This window comes from Diadema setosum, chromosome 9 (assembly GCF_964275005.1).
Source record: "Diadema setosum chromosome 9, eeDiaSeto1, whole genome shotgun sequence".
NCBI classification, from domain to species: domain Eukaryota; kingdom Metazoa; phylum Echinodermata; class Echinoidea; order Diadematoida; family Diadematidae; genus Diadema; species Diadema setosum.
This window is the reverse complement of record NC_092693.1, coordinates 8,334,720-8,354,122: the sequence shown is the minus strand read 5'-3', so window position 1 is coordinate 8,354,122 and position 19,403 is coordinate 8,334,720. Positions and strand designations below refer to the sequence as shown.

The following is a 19,403-nucleotide window of genomic DNA, read 5'->3' as shown; positions in this document are numbered from 1 at the left end:
CTACCATTACATGTTTTTTGTATTAGTACATTAGAGACTATTCATACAACAAATCATACAGGATTATAGCTGAACTTGATATTCATAGTACAGGGTAACATGGAACTGAGTAAGTAGATAATAGATGAAACACATGAAAATTGTTCAAGTGGAATTCCACAGCATGTTTAAACTAAATAAACTAGAGAATAATCGAACGAAGAGACTGGGAAAAATTTCATCGAAATTAGACTTTAAAAAAAATATGTTTGGCATCTTAGAATTTGAAATTTGTCATTGAATACCGACGTTGGTTGCAACCAATCATATAAAGCTACGTATAATAGAAGCCTGAAGGCGATGTTGCCATCACCGCTCAGTTTTTCTCCCAATGGTTTGTACCACAAAAAAAAAAAAAAAATGTATTTGAAATCACTTGTTTAATACGATAGAAAACTTAGCAACTTTATACGACGCCACTTATCTACTGCTTTGTTGCTTTGGGATATAACGACATATAATGCCAGAAAAATATATCATGACTTATTCAGTTTGAGGTTAAAGCAAGACATTTTGAAGGAGATTAATGTGCAGATCAATGGGAGACTTGTAAGGGTTACTGTTCGTTATTCCGAAGACCTTCGTTATTCCGAAGGCTCTTTAGTCCGAAAGTTCGTTATTCCGAATTTCATTTCCGGATCAACGAATCTTCGGAATAACGAACCTCCGGAATAACGCCACAAATGTTCGGATTAACGAACCCTTTTTCATTTTCGGATTAACGAACCTCTAAGTATAGGGAATTTGCTTGTTTCAGGTTTACGAACCTTCGGAAAAACGAACAGCAGATGACATCACCTGGTTCCTCAATATATACGCATAGACCTAGTGGTTGCGACTACAGTAATTGATATAACGTACTGAAGTATATCAAATACAACTTTTTAACAAGGCTTCAATTTTGATGAAATCATAAAGGCATTATCTAACATTATTTTGCAGATGAAAAAAAAAAAATCAGCATAAGTGCTTCAAAATAGTTCAAAAAATGTGAGTTAGGGATATAAAGAATAAATATGTTAATTAGTATGAACAACCTTTGTTGAATATACAAAATGTTAAAAAATCTTCGTTATAACAAAATTGTTTCTAAAATAATTTTTTTCTGAGAAAAGTAATGATATCTCCGCATATTTTAGGCTTAATTAAGAAATTTTCATATGGTACAATCAACAGTAGGATCTTTTATCAACAAATCGAACACCGATTCTAGAATCAATTCTTCCAGTGGTATATCTATCTGTGGATATCTACTCTGCTCTGTTTTCGACAGCCATTTTGAACATCGTGTTGAATTCTAACTTGGATATAGAGGGGATGGCGAGGGATGTTGGGGACAAACCCTATTACAAGAAATGTCCATAGCTTCGCGCATGCATTACAATACTGAGTAAAATACTCAGTGAAATAATACTAAATAAAACAAAATGATTCATTTTGTGTGTATTTCGGTGTGTGTGTGTGTGTGTGTGTGTGTGTATGTGCACGTGCCCTCGTGCATACATACACTCGTACATAATCCTGGCAACATTGAGTTTTAACATTTTCATTTTTGATTGCCACCATGGTTAATCTCCACAAGAAAAGATATCAAAAGGGAATTTACCCCAAACAAAACACAAAAAAAAAAAACAAAAGAAGAGTTTGTTCGCAAAAACCGATAAGTACATTTTTGAAGTTTTTGAAGTACAGTCTCCGTCAAAAAGTACAAGATAATACATTTTGAATGATATATTGGTCACTACTATTATAAAGGTACATTTTTGTAAAAGAAGCAAAAAATTTCTTATTGTTCTCTTTATTTCTCTTGACCTTTAATATCTCCATTTGGCAAATATGGACTTATCGAGTTTTGCGAACAAACTCTTCAAAATAAAGCAAAAAATATAATGTAGATTTAACGAATGCAGAAATATCAATTGTACACATTTGCATTGTTTAAGGAAAATCAAATCATTCGTTTAAAAGTTATGATTTTTTTTTCTGGCTTATAAGTTTTGGTTTATAGTATATTATTACGTCACTGCTGGAAACCTACTATAAAACAGTGATGTCGTGTCATGCGAACATTGGGAAAGAGCAATACAAACAAAGTAGTGTATAAAGAGAATTCCACACATTTTCAAATCTGGCTTTATAATTATAAATATTTGGACTTACGCACCAGAAGGCAGTGATGAGAGCATAAAGTAGACCCAATGTCGAAACACGTCTTGGAAAACATTTCAAAACAAGCACAAACTGAATCTTTGATAAATATTTGAGAACAGATTACACAGAATGTGAAAAGGAAAAAGAGGCAGAAAAAATAAAAACCCTGACAGATACTCATATAACTCAGGAGCGATAGTCACACAGTAGGCCTACTAAGATGGACACAAAATTATTACTTTGAATTCGTAAAATTGACAGCCCATTACCAATGTAAGCTTGTGTGAATTTCTGATATAGCGCCCTCATACTTCGACGGTGTGAATCCAAAATCCCCTCGGTCGGATTGTCGTAGGGTGCCGCCATTCGTGGTCATCATTGATACGCCGAGGGGTGTGGGACCCGTTTTGCTGGCGTAGAGAGACTTTTACGGCTCCTGTGATGGAGTCTTTTGAAGATATTGTACTTGTAGCTGGTTGTTACATTATTCAAGTTTTAGACCCTCGTGCCAATGTTTTCTCCCAAGGTGAAACTATATAGCATTTTGTCGAAGAAGGCCCATATTGCGTGTATCATCGATTCCAAATAAGGCCTAATTATGACATTGAGACTGTCATGACTTCTCTCACCCCACACGTACATTATTTCCTGTGATAAAATGCCAGCTTTGTAATAAAAGCATATGAACAAACACTTGCTTTGCTGTATCTTTTATTTTAATCAACACATATCCTAAATCACATTGACGGGTCAAAGTCACGAGTGTTGTGACTGCACTAACTTTGCAGATTGCGACACGTCGGGCTATTTATATCGTGTGGGAAAACCCACTATGCAATCAACGCGGCGTAGTATACATGTACCGATCTCCCTTCCATTGTAATGTCAGTGCTCAGCGTCAAATTCACTCGGCAACGTTTTGGCTCTATGATCTAGTTGTTCAGAAATCTCTTGCTATCCACAGCGAGAATTCTCTCGTAAATTGTGCAATTTCGGAAATTGTGACTGATCTTTTGACAAGCAGGTGACTTCATGTTGAGCGTTTGATACTCGATGAAAAGGGCACACGTTTACCTGTGGAGATGGGATTGATATAACCACAATAGCATTGCTTTCTGTGATACGACGGCGCGCCCTTCCATCCCAGCCATGAAGAGCACACAGGCCTATATTCTGATGTAGGCTTTGTCAAATCCTGTAGAGAAATTGTATGCAACCAATACGACGGCAGGTAAGTCAACATATTTTAGGCCTAAGTGAAACAAAAAACAAAGTCCAAATCAAAAAGGTTATCATATTCAGGCCCGAGCATCCCTGCAAGCATATAGTATGATGACACGTCAGAATGATGTCAATATTTTACGTCATCGCTTTCGTCAGAAAGACGTCGTAAACGGTCGACAATAAGACGTACTTTTGCTCAAATGGAAGACGTAAAAAAGACGTCATATTTAGACGTCAGAAAAGCGTCATGTATGTCGTCTTTTTTGACGTAAATAGACAAAGAAAATGGACGTCATTTAGACGTCTTATAAACTAAGGTATTTTTGCTCGAAGAATGGAAGAAGTAAAAAAGACGTCATACTTGTGACGTCTGTCATCTAGGTGATCATACAAAGAAGTTTTAATGACATTTAAATTACTACTTTAAAGACATAATGTCATATCAGAATAAAATCATAAACATGTCGTTTACACGACTCCAAAATCTTCGAGTGATCCCTGAGGTCACTCCAAAATGAGTGAAAATGAACATTTTCACTCAAAATTCACGTCAATTTCACTTTAAATTCACTCTTTTTTTTAATTCATTCTTTCAAGAGTAAATATTGTCTCTCGATTCTTTTTAGAGAGTAAGAAAAAAAAACTTTACATGAAGTAAAGAATTGCTTGGTCTGAACAAAGAACTTCCAATTGTACGATTTACGGTGAACTTGGGAGATATACACAAAAAATAAAACTGTCGCTAACTAAATTGTCGAATGCTGATGTTCTGTCTCGTATCAAACAAACTGGGAAATCAGCTAAAGCATTATATTTATATAGCTTTGAATATTTCTCCTTTACGAAAGGGAAAAATCAGATGGGTTGGATTCTCAAAGTGAAGAATGTTATTGATAGCTTTTATAGGCCTTTCTGACATGTGGAGAGTCAACCCAGTATCCTGTCTTTATCTACATTAAAAAGGAAAAAAATAAAGATATGAGTCAAAAAGCTGGAGTTGGACAGTGATATTGAGTTAAACAATCAATGCGCTGTTTATCGAATTTTTAAGCAGAAATCATGCTTTGAAATAAACCTGATTCGTCTTAATGAAAGTAATAGGAAATCTCTAACACATTTTCTTTGCCTCAATCATAGGCTTCCAATAGGGTTTGGGCGTTACAAAGACATTCCAAGAACTGAGCGTACGTGTACTCATTGTTCGAAAAAGGATATTGGTGTTGAATTCCATTATTTTGTTTGTATGTCCCTCCTTTAAGATGGAACGTAAAACATTTCTCAAGAAATATCATTATGAAATATCCGAACATATTTTAATACAAGCGATTGTTTTATTCCACTAAGAAAAAGACTTTGTCGAACACAGCGAGGTTTTGTAAAGTAATAATGTCCTTTTTATCATAACACTGTATAGTTACTGTACAGTTCATTGTTTCGTTTGTTTTAGTATAGGCCCTATTCTTTGTAGCCTTTCTATGATTATTTGCATCTGGCAATGCCTGCACTGTTCATAAAATTTAATTTGAAATTATTCTGTTTTGTACATAATAGGCCCTAATTTGCAATTGGTATTGTACTCACATACCACACGAGGGTCGTTGAGTCAATAAACTTCAACTTTAATTTCAACTTCAGCTGTGTGCATCTTTTATACAACTCCTTTTGAATCTAACCTAACCAAATCCTAAAGTCCTAAAACCAGTACCTGTACCTATGCCTACCACCTATCCCAATACCGGACTGTTAAATTACGTTTTATACTGGCAAAAATCTGTCATGCTCCATGACATGGTTACTAAACTAGGTCACAATTTTGCAATCAGCCCAATTAGAATATGAAAATAATATGTCTTCATAGCACAAGTTGGAATAGTTTGAATAAAATAACAATAAAGTGTACTATTTTTGACACAATTTAAATTTGGGGTCATCCCACTAGACCGACACCCACGAGTCATACAGCCCACGAGTTCGACATTGAAAACAGGCCGTCCATGAGCCATACAGCTCACTAGTCATACAGCCCATGAGTTCGACACTAGGCAAAGAAAGCCCATGAGTTCGACACTAGGTAAAAACAGCCCACGAGTTCGACAGATACAACACGGCGGGTAATATGTCGGTCTCGTGGGCCTTGTTGGCTTAGTGTCGAACTCATGGGCTGTATGACTTGTGAGCTGTATGACTCGTGGGCTGTATGTATGACTTGTGAGCTGTATGACTTGTGGGCTGTATGACTCGTTGGTGTCGGTCTCGTGACGTGCACCCTTAAGTTTAACCCCAGCATTTAAATATTGTAATTATTGATGTTTTCCTTATTTCCACAAGTTTTTGCATATTAGATTCAATCTTAGGAAGTTTCATGATCGATGAAGAAACCAAACGTTTGACGTCGTTATTACGTCTTTACGACCAGTCACTAGCATTAAGACTGGTAAAAATCATATCATGTTAAAATATGAAAACTGAACCAACAACTTCAACATGTTTAACTTTAACTTTATAAGTATTTCATTGTATTCTATCTATTTCTACTGGTTTCCAAATCATAGACTCTTTCTTATGTTGTTTAAAAAATACTTTATATATATTCCTTCATTCAAACTTGAGTACAATTTGAACATGTCGTTATTGTTTGCTAGCTGCGTGACATTTCAAACATCTAACAAAATAGTATCCGGTACAAAATAAATATTGGGACTCTGGCAACATAACTTAGCACTACATTCTGCCGCCTTTGTGGTTTCCATGTTTATCAGGCGTTGATCAAAACTGACTCCCAATGGAAGTACCTAGGGTTGTCTTCCGCACGTAGGCCTAGTTGTTGTCCATATAGTTGTCCATATGTAATCATTACAATCAAACAGACCCAACATTAATTAGGGGATACAAAGAGTTGCGAAAAGAATTTCTTCTCGGGATCACGGGAAAGTGATCTTTCTAGGCGTTTTCACATCAGCACGATGTTTCGAAATAGCGCGCTATTTTCTGACTTGGGACATTAACCCGATCACGAAATAGCGCGCTATTTGATAATATGAATGCAAATTAGCGCGCTAATTGATCGAGAAAATTTCTCGAGTCCAACTCGGGAAATTTTCGAAATAGCAGGATAATTAATGCGAACTAGCGCGCTATTTGATAATGTTCGGGCCGATGTGGATAGGAAATGAAATAGCGCGCTAATGTGCGATCGCGAAAAATATCTCGAGCTTGGATTTTTGTCGGGCTGATGTGAAAATGCCTTCTGACCCCAGGCGACTATACAGAAAATGTGGTATACTAGTAGGACATTATGCACCATAAGGTTTTGGTACCTCAAAAGTTTCCTTGAGTTTCCTTGTCTTAGTTTGTGTTTCAGGTTAAAGTACCTTTCATAATAACTAACACTGTGAGACTTACTTGCCCCAAAGTGCTCTCATGTCGTAGGAATCATGCAATAATGGTTTCGTACCAGAGCAGAGCGAGCACTGAAAAATTCGAACGAACCGTTAGTTTGACTCGACGCGGTACCGCGACAATCAATATACACGTATTGTACGAAACCATTATTGCATGATTAGTGAGACATGAGAGCACTTTGGGGCGAGTAAGTCTCACAGTGTTAGTTATATGAAAGGTATTTAACCTGAAACACAAACTAAGACAAGGAAACTCAGGGAAACTTTTGAGGTAACAAAACTTTATATTATCTTTAATGGTTGATTTTACAAGTTGAAGGAGTTGTTTTCGAGTAATGGCTCCGAGATCTGAACATGGGGAGAAATCAAATCATACGACCGATTATTTAGAAATAGATATGAATGTAGATTATTTTCTGTGACAATGTTTGAAAGTATTTTCATGCAACTTAGTTTATACATGAGTCAACGGACAGAGAGGAAAGCTGATAGGTCATTGCTAACTGGAAAATGCTTAAATTTTACTTTTTTTCTATATTTTTAAAATGACTCGACTTATCGTCATTCAACTTAGCAACGAATCTCGTAAGAAGTTTTCGTCATGGCGTCAAGTCATTTTTAAGTGCTAGAGATACATTTTATGCTTAGATTAAAACTATTTTCTCCATACACTGAAAATGATTCAAAGCATACATGTAATAAACCTCAATTCATGCACCTGCACTACCCGACTATCATTCTGTTGGTAAAATGTTGTGGCCATGCGTCCAAATTCTACAGGGAAATTGTTAAAAATGTTACTGTTTTTTAATATTTTGAAAATGGCCCATACACTGTTATGAAATTGATGTACATAATTACCAGATAATGATCATTATGAAAACGTTGTGGGCCGTGTTGTCAGAGGCCAAGAGTCAACGGTCAAATGAAACTTGGTTCGAGGAATGTATAATTTTATTATGTGCCATCATACTTTCAAACATGTAATTTCACCATTCCACTTTCTTGCCAATCATGGGAAACCGTCGTCTCATTTTGTGTAGATGTACTGTGGACCTAAAGGGAGCACATTTTGAAGCCGATTTTTAATAGTATTTGAAGAAAATATAAGTATATGTTTTGAAGTATATAAACATTCCTCAGTAAGGGGGAGGATAATCCAATTAAGCCAGACAGACTGGTATCATTAATTCCCTTCAGAACGCAGACAAAATATTGTGAAATACGTGACGGAAAGACTCTGATGCAATACATCTTAAGTTATGGGTATAAGCCAAAAATGAACTACTAAAATCTCTTTACATGTATAAATGTTTGTTCAGTTGTATGAGGATAGAGAATCAATCTCATACAAACCCTGGAACACGCATCCTTGAAGATAAGCATATTTACGTCGGGTTCTGTGTATAGGGGTTAGATATCACAAATAATGATATGCTTTATGCCAACCTGTCTATGCAAACTCCAAGGTTGATAAAATGGACCACGCCAGAGATCGCCACAGAGCTGGCAGAGGTGGCAGAGGAAGAGGTGGACGTGGGACGTACCGAGGCGGAAGGGAGAGGAGACGTGAAGATAGGGGTGAAGGAATGGGGCGTGGCTTCGAACGTGGTGACGCTCGAGGAGCTGACCAAGCCCAAGGAGACAGGTGGGCTCTATTAATGGTGTTTGAGTTAACGTCGCAGGAATCGTATACTAACGATGAAATAATACTAAAGAAATGATGAGGACACAAGCAATCTTAATGCAAAATAACTGAAACAAGTATTATATTAATGGACATGAAGATACTGATTAGGCTTAGATAAGTCGTACAGGCATGTATTATCGCCGATACCATCAACCCATGGTGGTGCAAGTATCCCGCTTTCGTGATAGCAATGATGGTATACTTCATGATGACAGTCTGATATTGGTGATAGTAGATGTTAATGACATTACTGGTGTTGAGATGGCGGGGTTGTATAGCATTCACGCAGCACCCAATTTGCTTAAGCAATATTGATGTTGAATCATTGCCAGTGAATGGGAAATATTATCGTTATCAATATATAGAGAATTTGTTATCAGTACAAGCAATTCCAGTAGGAGTGCTACCAAAATATCAAATTGCGATCATTACTAGAAGCAAGGATGAAAGTAGTTATGATACTGACGTTATGTAAATTGCCTCAACTGCATTTTAAGAGACATTGCTTTGGAGAATTCGTCTCTTAACGATGATTACGTTAATTCACCTCTACTTACAACATGATTTTCCCTCTGTCAAAAAGTAAAGAGTTACGATATCGCATTGGCTTCTTGTTTCTGCTCCATTCAGCAGTTCAGAGCCTCAGCTGACCCGTCCCTCATGCCAATGACATGAAACCTTTTGCCATAGCTTTGCCTTATGATCTAAGCTCATGTCAAATATGTCTATCGGTTCGTAATAATGTGGTTACATTGTACTTTCATAAGCTGTCAGACATTTTATATTCTTTAAAGGACAAGTTCAACTTCATAGACACGTGAGTTGAGTGAATGCAGTAATATTAATAGAACACATCAATGAGAGTTTGAGGAAAATCGGACAATCCGTTCAAAAGTTATGAATTTTTGAAGTTTCTGCTCAGTCACGGCTGGATGAGAAGACTACTATAGCTTGTGATGTCACATGAGTACAACTATATAAAGAAAATATAAAGAAAATTCAAGATATTCTCACTTTTCTCACATTATAAAAGAACACTCGACTTCTCTCTTTCGGAAGTCAGGGGAAATAATATTACCCCTAACATAAGTCAGTAACATGTCAAAGAAATGTGCACTTTATTCAAAAAATCTAATTTTGTGAAATTCTCTTTTTATTTTCCTTATATTGTTGTACGTATGTGACATCATACATTGTAGTACTCTTTTCCTCCAGCAGTGATTGCACAGATACTTTAAAAATTCATAACTTTTGAACGGATTGTCGAATTTCCCCCAAACTTTCACTGATGTGTTCTACTAATATTGTTGCCTTCACTCAGTCCACATGTATATGAAGGCGAACTTGTCCTTTAAATGCCGACAGATTCCTAGATCATTTTCCCGTGATAAACATAATACTTCACCTATAAGGAATGATTCACGCATGGGTATACTTGTCATTATTATTTCATTTCTATTTCATTTTATTTCATTCATTTCATTCCATTTCATTCTCTTCATTTCATTTTATCGTTTTATTTTATTGCTTCTCTCTAGACTGTCGTGTCCGCAGTCGATGTTTAAAACTATATGATTTTTACAACGGACGCGAAATTGGGAAGCAATTATACAAATAAAACGGGCTTTATCTGCTGCTGTGTAATATGAGCTGTATGTGCTTTCCTTTATTTATTTGTATTAGTGCCAACTGGACAAGAACGGTGAAACCATTGGGTTACAAGACAATAGAGTCACTGTTGGAAAAGGACCCTGATGAAGCAGCCGTTCAGCTTAGTTCTCTAAAGAAAGGACTTGAGAAACTGCTGCACATGGACGAAATACGATACGACGTTGTGGCGCTGCTGTTCCAAGTGTTGAATCACGTCTTACAGGCACACGGCGCAGCACAAACAATCAATATGCTTATTGACATGTTGGGAAGGTCCCCGTTTCTGACAAAGCACCTACCGCGACATCTCATCGCGATGAGAACAGAGCGAGATAAGAGTAGAATAAGGAAGATACCGAGATGTATACAAGACATCGCCAAAGTGCTTTGTGAGATTCATCAACGCCGCCCAACTTACCGGAGCGACTTATGTGTATCATCAACGCTCCTTGAAGATGTCATAGGATACACTGAGCAGAAAGGCATCATAGTAGATGACGAGATTCAAAGGGATGTGAACGTCCTGAAAGAATTCCAAGCCACAATTGATAAGGAGAGGGAAGATAGAGCCAGAGGTCCCGTCGAGCCTTCTGAACCGCCGCCGGATGATTTTCGCGATATCAGCGTACTTCCCAAGTCAGAAGAACTTACAGATTTATCTGTCCGGCCGTACTTGCGAGCAAACATTGAAAAGGGTGAATACAAGGATGCGGATCATTATCTGGACGTGCAGTTTCGACTTCTTCGTGAAGATTTCATATATCCCCTCAGGGAAGGAATCAAGGAATACAAAAAGGAGACATCACGACCTGGAAAGCGCAGCAAACGACTTCAGGACATTCGCATATACCATGATGTTACACTAGAGGAGCCTTTGTACACTCAAACTGGGGTCACGTTTCGAATGCACTTTGATGAGTCAAGACTAAAAGGCATTCGTTGGCAGGCTTCGAAGCGACTGATCTTCGGTTCACTTGTAATTCTGACACCAGATGATTTCAAGACTCTGATCTTTGGGACAATTGCCAACAGATCACCTCAGGATCTTGAAAAGGGATTCGTAGATATAAAGCTTGAGCGTGACGAGGAAATCGTGGAAATTTTCTCCGATAAAACTTTCGTGATGGCTGAGTCTTCCGCTTACTTTGAGGCATACAGACACGTCCTCAAAGGACTTCAAAGTGTCACGGAAGAGACCCTCCCGCTCCCTGACTATATACTTTCCGTCTCAAGCACAGTTGGTCCTCCAGCCTACATTGGCCAAGACAGAACAACTGAATATGACCTATCGCCACTTGTGTCTGATTCAATCCCGAACGCTAATGCAATCAAGAGAAGACTGAAAGCATCAAAAATCCTGGATAATCGTGACTGGCAGAGAGCGGTAGACACAGGCTTGGATGAATCACAACTTCAGGCAGTGAAAGCGGCTCTCACTCAAGAAATGGCTGTAATACAAGGACCCCCGGGGACAGGTAAGACGTACATAGGACTTAAAATTGTCCACACGTTACTTGAAAACAAGAACATTTGGATTGAACACCAACTGCTTGATGGCCAAAGGAGTCGTTCAAACCGACCGATTCTTCTGGTATGCTACACAAACCATGCCCTGGATCAATTTTTGGAAGGAGTTGCAGAATACAACTGCGAGGGAATTGTACGCGTGGGCGGTAGAAGTTCAAGTGAAGCTTTGAAACGATTCAATTTGAATTCTTTGAGAAGCTCCAAACTGCGGGAAGAAATGCCTCGTCACGTTCGACGACGAATTGGAGAAGTGCGAGGGGAGATCGAATGTCTTAGTAGGGAAATCAAAAGTTCACAAGACAAAATGAATGCAGCCAAAAAGGGGCTTCTTCACGAGAGAGTTCTGTCACCATACATGGATGAACGTCACTACAGAAGCCTCACGTTCGGAAATTTCTCACAAGGGTATGGTGCATCTCGGCTTGTCGACTGGCTTTTGTTCGATATGAATCTTAATTTTGGCAATGAACAACTTCCAGGTGGAGGAGGCGAACCTCTAGGAGACGAAGCCGAGCCCATCGATGCAGAAATGGCAGATGAGGATGATGAGGGTGAATTCAACATTCTTGAAGAAGCTGACATCCTCGAAGAAATGAGGATCCTGGACATAGACGATCCCCAACCGAACGTGACGTTAAGCGATACTGACAATGAGGACGATTCACTGGCTTTCCACTTGAACGATCTCGATAACATTCATCAAGCAGACGGATGGCAATTTGACCGCCGTACTCAACGACAGAGAAAGCAAGAGCTACACAGAAATCTCCGGGGTACTGAAAAAATGACTGACGATGAGGCGAGGAGGATTACCAATGTGTGGAACATCCGCGAGAGTAGAAATCGTTGGCGGCTTTATCGCTACTGGATCCATAGGTATCGACGAGAATCGCAAAGGATGTTGATTCACAGGCAGCGAGAGTTCTCCGACCTTTGTCAAGAGCTAAGAGAAGCTCGCAGCCAAGAGGACTTTGAAATCCTTCGTCATGCTACTGTGATAGGCATGACAACGACGGGAGCAGCCAGGTGTCATACTCTCCTCCAGCGCATTAAGCCACGCATCGTTATTGTGGAAGAAGCAGCAGAAGTCCTAGAGGCCCATATCATAACAGCCCTGACGGTATCTTGCCAGCATCTTGTCTTGATTGGAGATCACCAACAGCTGCGGCCCAATCCAACTGTGTACAAACTAGCCAGAGAGTATCATCTTGACATTTCTCTCTTTGAGCGAATGATTAAGAATGAGTTTCCATGTCAACGACTAAACTTACAGCATAGAATGAGGCCGGAAATTTCTCGGCTAATGAAGCTGCACAAATTGTATCCAAACCTAGAAGATCATGAATCCGTTATGCACCTGGAGGATATCGAAGGGGTGACCAAGAACATATTCTTCATTCAGCATGAGGAAGCTGAAGACTCAAACGATGAAACGAGGAGCCACGCAAACATTCACGAGGCAAAGTTCATAATGGCACTCTGTCGATATCTCCTTCAACAAGGATATCTACCAGAACAAATCACCATTCTGACAACGTACACAGGCCAACTGTTTAATTTCAAACGGCAGACTTCGCGTAATGATTTCAAAGGTGTAAGGGTAGCTACCGTTGACAACTATCAAGGTGAAGAAAATGACATTATCCTCTTGTCCCTTGTTCGAAGCAACAAAGAGGGTAGTGTTGGTTTCCTTACAACCGAGAACCGAATCTGTGTAGCACTATCCAGAGCGAGGAAAGGTCTGTATTGTATCGGAAATCTCAAGCTTCTTGCAGAGCAATGCAAACAAGGGAGGGGTCTGTGGACAGACATCGTCAAGTGTCTCCAAATGACAGGCAGCATTGGTAAGGCTTTGCAATTGCAATGCAAAAACCACCCTCTAACCAGAACAAAGGTGGCATCCTCAAAGGACTTTGAAAATGTACCTGAAGGTGGTTGTACTCTGGCCTGTGAAGCTCGTCTTAAATGTGGTCATATGTGTAGAATGCCATGTCATCCGACAGATAGGAAGCATGAGAACTACAAATGCATGCAACCATGTACAAAGATCATTTGTAGGGCTGGTCATCGATGTTCTCAACGCTGCTTCAACAAGTGTGACAAGATGTGCACCCAAAAAGACCTGAGAAAACTTCCCTGTGGCCATATGCAACTCGTAATGTGCTATCAACACTCAGCAGATGTCACATGTGAACACCCATGTCCTCTAAAGCTACCATGTGGCCATTCATGCAAGTCTTCCTGTGGAAAAACGTGTACTGTGGCATGTGAAGAGCTTGTTATCAGGTCTTCATGGCCTTGCAAACATAGAGTTCGCGCCAAATGCTCTGCTGGTCCCGAATCATGCCCGGAAAGATGCAATGCCCTTCTAAGCTGTGACCACAGATGTAGTGGGACCTGCGGCTCCTGTTACCGTGGTCGACTGCACGTAATGTGTCGCCAGAAGTGTGATCGTACACTTGTATGTGGTCACCCATGCAAAGAGACATGCGCGACCAACTGCCCTCCATGCGGTCGCATATGTCAGAATCGATGCATACACAGCCGCTGCAGGAAGAAGTGTGGCGAACCATGTGTTCCATGTGCAGAGATATGCCCATGGAGGTGTAAGCATTTCCAATGCCGGAAGAAATGCGGAGAGCCCTGTGACAGACGTCCTTGTATGTACCCTTGTGACAAAATGCTGAAGTGCAATCATCCTTGTATCGGCGTATGCGGAGAGCCCTGCCCTAAACTGTGCCGAATCTGTAACAAAGATGAAGTTACGGAGATCTTCTTCGGAGATGAGGATGAGCCACATGCTCGGTGAGTTAATTAATCGACTGCTTTGATTTTCTTTTTACCCTTCAACGTGATGATACTTTGAAAGATAAATCCTACACACAGTCGTTGGTTTATATTCACATAAAGTACAAGACACAATATTTAACCAAAAACATCTTGTTTCAAAATGACACTAATTCTATACTTTTCAAACCTGTGACACGGTGAAATGGTTTATATGTATTTTGTTTCGTTTTCTTGAGTAGATGTTCTAATACAGTGACTGCTTGATAAATGGCAAATGTAATGAAATGAAATACACAAAACTGTCATCGAAGCAGAATTTGATATTTACTCGGTGTTATCCTTGTCAGAGGATACGCATGGACAACCTTTCAGGCAGAAGATTGATAAAGGAGGGAAGTAGAGAAAACTGAGGGAAATCTACTTTGTGCAGATATCAGTAGCAGTGCAATGAAGAGAAAGGGGAAAGAGTATCAACTGTGAGCTTCAATATCAAGCGAGGTTTTAAGGAGGGGATCCCTATTTGCTCTGTGCTCTTGTAAGAAACATTGAGACAACTAATAAAAAAAAAACCCGCAAAAGTATTGCATTGTGGTCTCTCACACTTTCAAGAACGCAGATTCTGTGAATTGTGTGCGTTAAGAAAAAAGGCCCTGGGAAGTGTCTTAAGTGAGAGCCATAGACTGGTCCAGCACGAGATTACGCTTCAGTTTACCCCTATAGTGACTTGTAAGAGAAAAATATATTCTCCGGATGATGATAATTTGCTTGCGCATGATAAAGAAAAATTCGATTACACATTTTGTGCATTCAACTTAATTTTTCATTTCTTCACTTTTTGATAGTTTGATTATATCATGTGTTATAATTGATTTAATTGGTGGTTTGTTTTTCACATTTTGTGCACACTCTCGCATTTTTTTTATCCGTATCTTCGTAGCAGCAGTAAAATGTTGACTTTTTCGTTATTTGTTTTACTTTAAAGATTTTCATTAGTCTGAAAAGGAAAGTCGGGTGCAACTAGGAATCTGTTTAAACTGTGGTTTCCAGTCTTCAGATATTGCCATTGAAATCAGCCCTGCTTAAGTTCTTAGACATTACGGCATACTGTATATATCTGTTCATGTGAAATGAACGTAATTCTACAATTACGATAAGTTATGACATTCGCTGAGTATTTGTTGAATGTCATAGATAATCGAAGACATATTATATTCGACCTGTAATCCATCAGGATCGTGTCTTTTCAATGATAGCTGTCAATTGTGAGAATCACCCTCAAAAGCATTTGCGCCCAGCCCATACTCGTAGGTCTTGAAGTAACAGGAAGGAAATGTGCTTACGCGTTGTCTAGGTTCGTTGAATTGGAAGACTGTGGTCACGTGATCGAAGTTAAAGGACTTGACCGCTGGATGACGCAGGACAGTGATACCGCCGGAGATGCTGTTAGTATTCAGGTAAATTGGAGATTGCACATAACGGAAATTGGATGAATAACAATGTATTATTATAAACCATTAACATACTTGTTCCATGCAGTCCCATGAATATCGTTATTGTTGATTGAAATATTACCTCACACGGTCAGGTATACAGACAGATACTCTTTCACAAGAAAGGGAAAATTGAGGATGAAACAGAGATTGTCAGTATGGCAGAAATTCACGAAAGTTAGGTGATGCACCATGATATCTAAATGGTACTTGATCATTCAAGGTAAGAATTAATAGGAGAGCATAATACTCCTTTCCACAAAAGAGGAGTTTTGGACTTGCTGATGGTTATCAATGTATGTACTAAGATGTGCTTGCATTCGCATAGAACATCTGGTTCGAAAATAGTTCTGGCTGTGTACCACTTCCATACCAAATATAAATGTTAGTCGCTTTCATCTTAATGGTTCGGCAAACCATTAAGATAAAAGCGACTAACATTATATTTTCTTACATATTCATGCAGATGAATATATTATGTATGAGATTTAATATAAAAAGAATCAGGAGATATTGAGATTGCATATTCCAACACAATGAAATCAGGCACTTATTAACAGGCCAGTCAGTTGTAGTGATTGAAATTTACATTACTTCGAGGACAGAATTTTCGTACATCCTATCAGGAACTCTTTTGGTCTGTTTCCTTGTTTCTTTGGCAGATATGAGTACAACGAATGATGTCCTCTAAATTTCTGTTAGTACTTGTGTTTTTACATTGCAATGTGTAAAATGAATCACACACGTTTGAAGAAAATGTTCTAAAAGTATTCTTCACTAAATGTTAACATATACTGAGTCTTTCAAGTGAATTCATTGTACATGATGATATGTTTATTTCCTATATTTCTTTCCTATTATAGCATTCATGAAGTAACTTAAACAGAAATTTTAATAACAGCATCAACGATTGAAATTAGCAAATTTCATCTGGGACAGCAATGCTATTCGTCAAATCTGATAGTGAAAACAATTCCAACCTACATCATTGTAAGTGTTCCTATTCTTTGTTTTGGTTCTAACAGCTGAAGGGTTGTCCACGATGCAAGACACCAGTCAGGCGCAATTTGCGTTATGGTAATGCAATTAAACAAGCTCTGAACGACGTCGAAGCTGTGAAACGGAAGACTTTCGGTGACAAACAAAACATCGAGTTCACTCGTGAACAACTCGAGCGCGATCTTACATTAGAGACTGAGGTGATGAGCATGTTGGCCATTGCAAAAGAAGAGAGACTCTTCCCCCGGAAAGAGGACGCTCGGCATTTCCTCAAATCCGTGGATGAGACCTCCAGTCTGAGCTGGGATCAAGTCAATTCCGTGAAGAACAGAGTTGTCGTTTTGAAGGAGCTGAGAGAGATTGAGAAGAAACTTAACTTGCTTCATTTGCCAGCCGACGAAAAGGAACTGGCTGCATCACTGAGAGCAGATCTGGCTGCAATGAAGGTTTGGCTCTGCCGAGGGGATATCACGAGAATGTCGCCACAACAAGTAACAGACGCAAACAGCGAAGCCACGAGGGGCCACTTAGGTCTACAATTGCTCACTTTAGTGACGACCAAACCTACGGCACGTACGAAGGCTGCGGAGGAGGTGAAAGAAGTGAAACACGTGTTGCTTGCCGACACATATCTGACTAAGGAGGCACTAGATGACACAAAGAAGCTCCTGAAAGTCATTGCCACCAAATCTGATGGACTTGGCATCACTGAAGCTGAACGGAGAGAAATCGTCTCTGCCTTAGCGTTGCAAAAGGGGCACTGGTTCAAGTGTCCACAGGGCCATATTTACGCCATTGGGGATTGCGGTGGGGCGACGGTTGAAAGCACTTGTCCAGAATGTGGAAGCAAAATCGGAGGGGCGAATCACAGACTGAGAGATGACAACAGGCTTGCATCAGAAATGGACGGGGCTCGCCATGCAGCATGGTCCGAGCAGGCAAACATGGCAAATTTTGACCTGCGCGACCTCATGTTATAGCTGTGATAACGATTCTTGAAGAAGAGACATATAAATGACTCGATGTCAATATAGGACGGGACCCAAAAGGCAAAGCATGGACTTGTGATGCATCTGCAAATCTTTAAATCAAATGGAATATTTGATATGATAACAAAAAGAAATTAAATGAAATATAATTGTGTTTTTTGTTGATGTCCTTAATGCAGAAGTCATTTTGATGGGCTTGCTGAAGATGGAATCTGTCGAGACAACTGTGTTTTTTGTTGTTGTTCCTGAATAGCATAATATGTTCGTATATAATATATTTATTATGATAAAATTGTTACTACATTCCCTTTGTCAAGAGCATTCTGCTGCCTTTTAAGACCTAAAGGGGACCGTGAGATGTTGAATACGATTATTGCCTTCAGTTATCACATCATGAAAATGTTACAAGAAACTGTGTGTGTTTACTAATTCTTCTAACCTCATGATTATGTATTGTATAATGAGTGTAGAGGAAAGATTGGCTTATCTGTATGTTATATCAGATTTACACTGTCTTTACTGACAGTTTATTCCTTCTTACAGTGTCAAAGCAGGAAATCATATGGCTGTGCTGATATCATTCGTATAGCGCATCTATAAGTCTAACATAGGCAAATGAGCGTAATGCTAACGAAAGCTCAATAGAAGAGTCTATAAGTGAAACTTCATGCGTGTACAGTGAGTCGCGTCTCGTTAGGAACGATCTGTGCTATGCTAAGGAACGAGGAGTGCATTTTATACAAGGTCTTTCTGTACGTGTGCTTGTGCGTGTGCGTGTGCGTGTTGCCAGTTACGAACAATGTGCAAGACCTTTATGGAGGATATACCTGTCAATACAGGGTTTAATCTTAACTATATTCAATTGTACTCTCTGTGCCTTGCAATTTATCCTAGACAGCCATGCCTGGTCTGTCTTGTTGTTGTAGCGTTGTTATATATGGTACTATTAAAATACCAGTGATTTTTCATAGCTCCTTTCAAGTATATACCGAGAACCTTTGCAATTCGTGTACTTCTTCAATCCCTACAATAAAGAACAGAATGCTGTTACCTGTACGGTTTCATCAGCTGTCTCATGATGATTGGAAGTTTGTAAAGATGATCTGTCCCTTGTACCTAGCCAAACTTCCATGTTGTATACTTGCTTGCTTTACAATTGATACTCTTTCATGACGAAGCTGTCTCTCTTTACAACTGCATATTCAACACCAATTTGTTTCAGTTCTCTCATATTGCATAATACGTGGCATACAGACCAGAAATCTGTTAAGTTAAAAAGAGTTCCGAAATGTAGGAAAATACTTACGCAAATAGCCTAAAAACTGAACTGACAGTAGGGAATTGACGTGTATGCTTAAATTGGTTGAAGCTACTCTACATTTAAAAGTGAAATGAACTATTGAGCTATTCGTCGGTTATTAAGTTGTCTTATTTGACTTTGCGTCATGCAAAT

General features: G+C 39.1%; 1 protein-coding gene across 1 annotated transcript; it reads left to right on the top strand.

Moving 5' to 3' along the window:
- Nucleotides 1-3,128: 3,128 nt before the first annotated feature.
- On the top strand, nucleotides 3,129-17,941 carry LOC140232808 (NFX1-type zinc finger-containing protein 1-like). The gene is made up of 5 exons (XM_072312924.1): nucleotides 3,129-3,421; nucleotides 8,285-8,463; nucleotides 10,189-14,487; nucleotides 15,824-15,926; nucleotides 16,988-17,941. The coding sequence occupies exons 1-5, from the start codon at nucleotides 3,401-3,403 to the stop codon at nucleotides 17,939-17,941; spliced, it is 5,556 nt and encodes a 1,851-aa protein (XP_072169025.1). The 5' UTR covers nucleotides 3,129-3,400.
- Nucleotides 17,942-19,403: the final 1,462 nt, after the last annotated feature.

Bases quoted from the DNA above. Each gene is read 5' to 3' on its own strand.
- LOC140232808 (XM_072312924.1), top strand. From the start codon at position 3,401: ATGCAACCAATACGACGGCAG. The intron at 8,464-10,188 runs GTGGGCTCTATT...TATTTGTATTAG, and splicing joins GACCAAGCCCAAGGAGACAG to TGCCAACTGGACAAGAACGG. The intron at 15,927-16,987 runs GTAAATTGGAGA...TGGTTCTAACAG, and splicing joins GAGATGCTGTTAGTATTCAG to CTGAAGGGTTGTCCACGATG.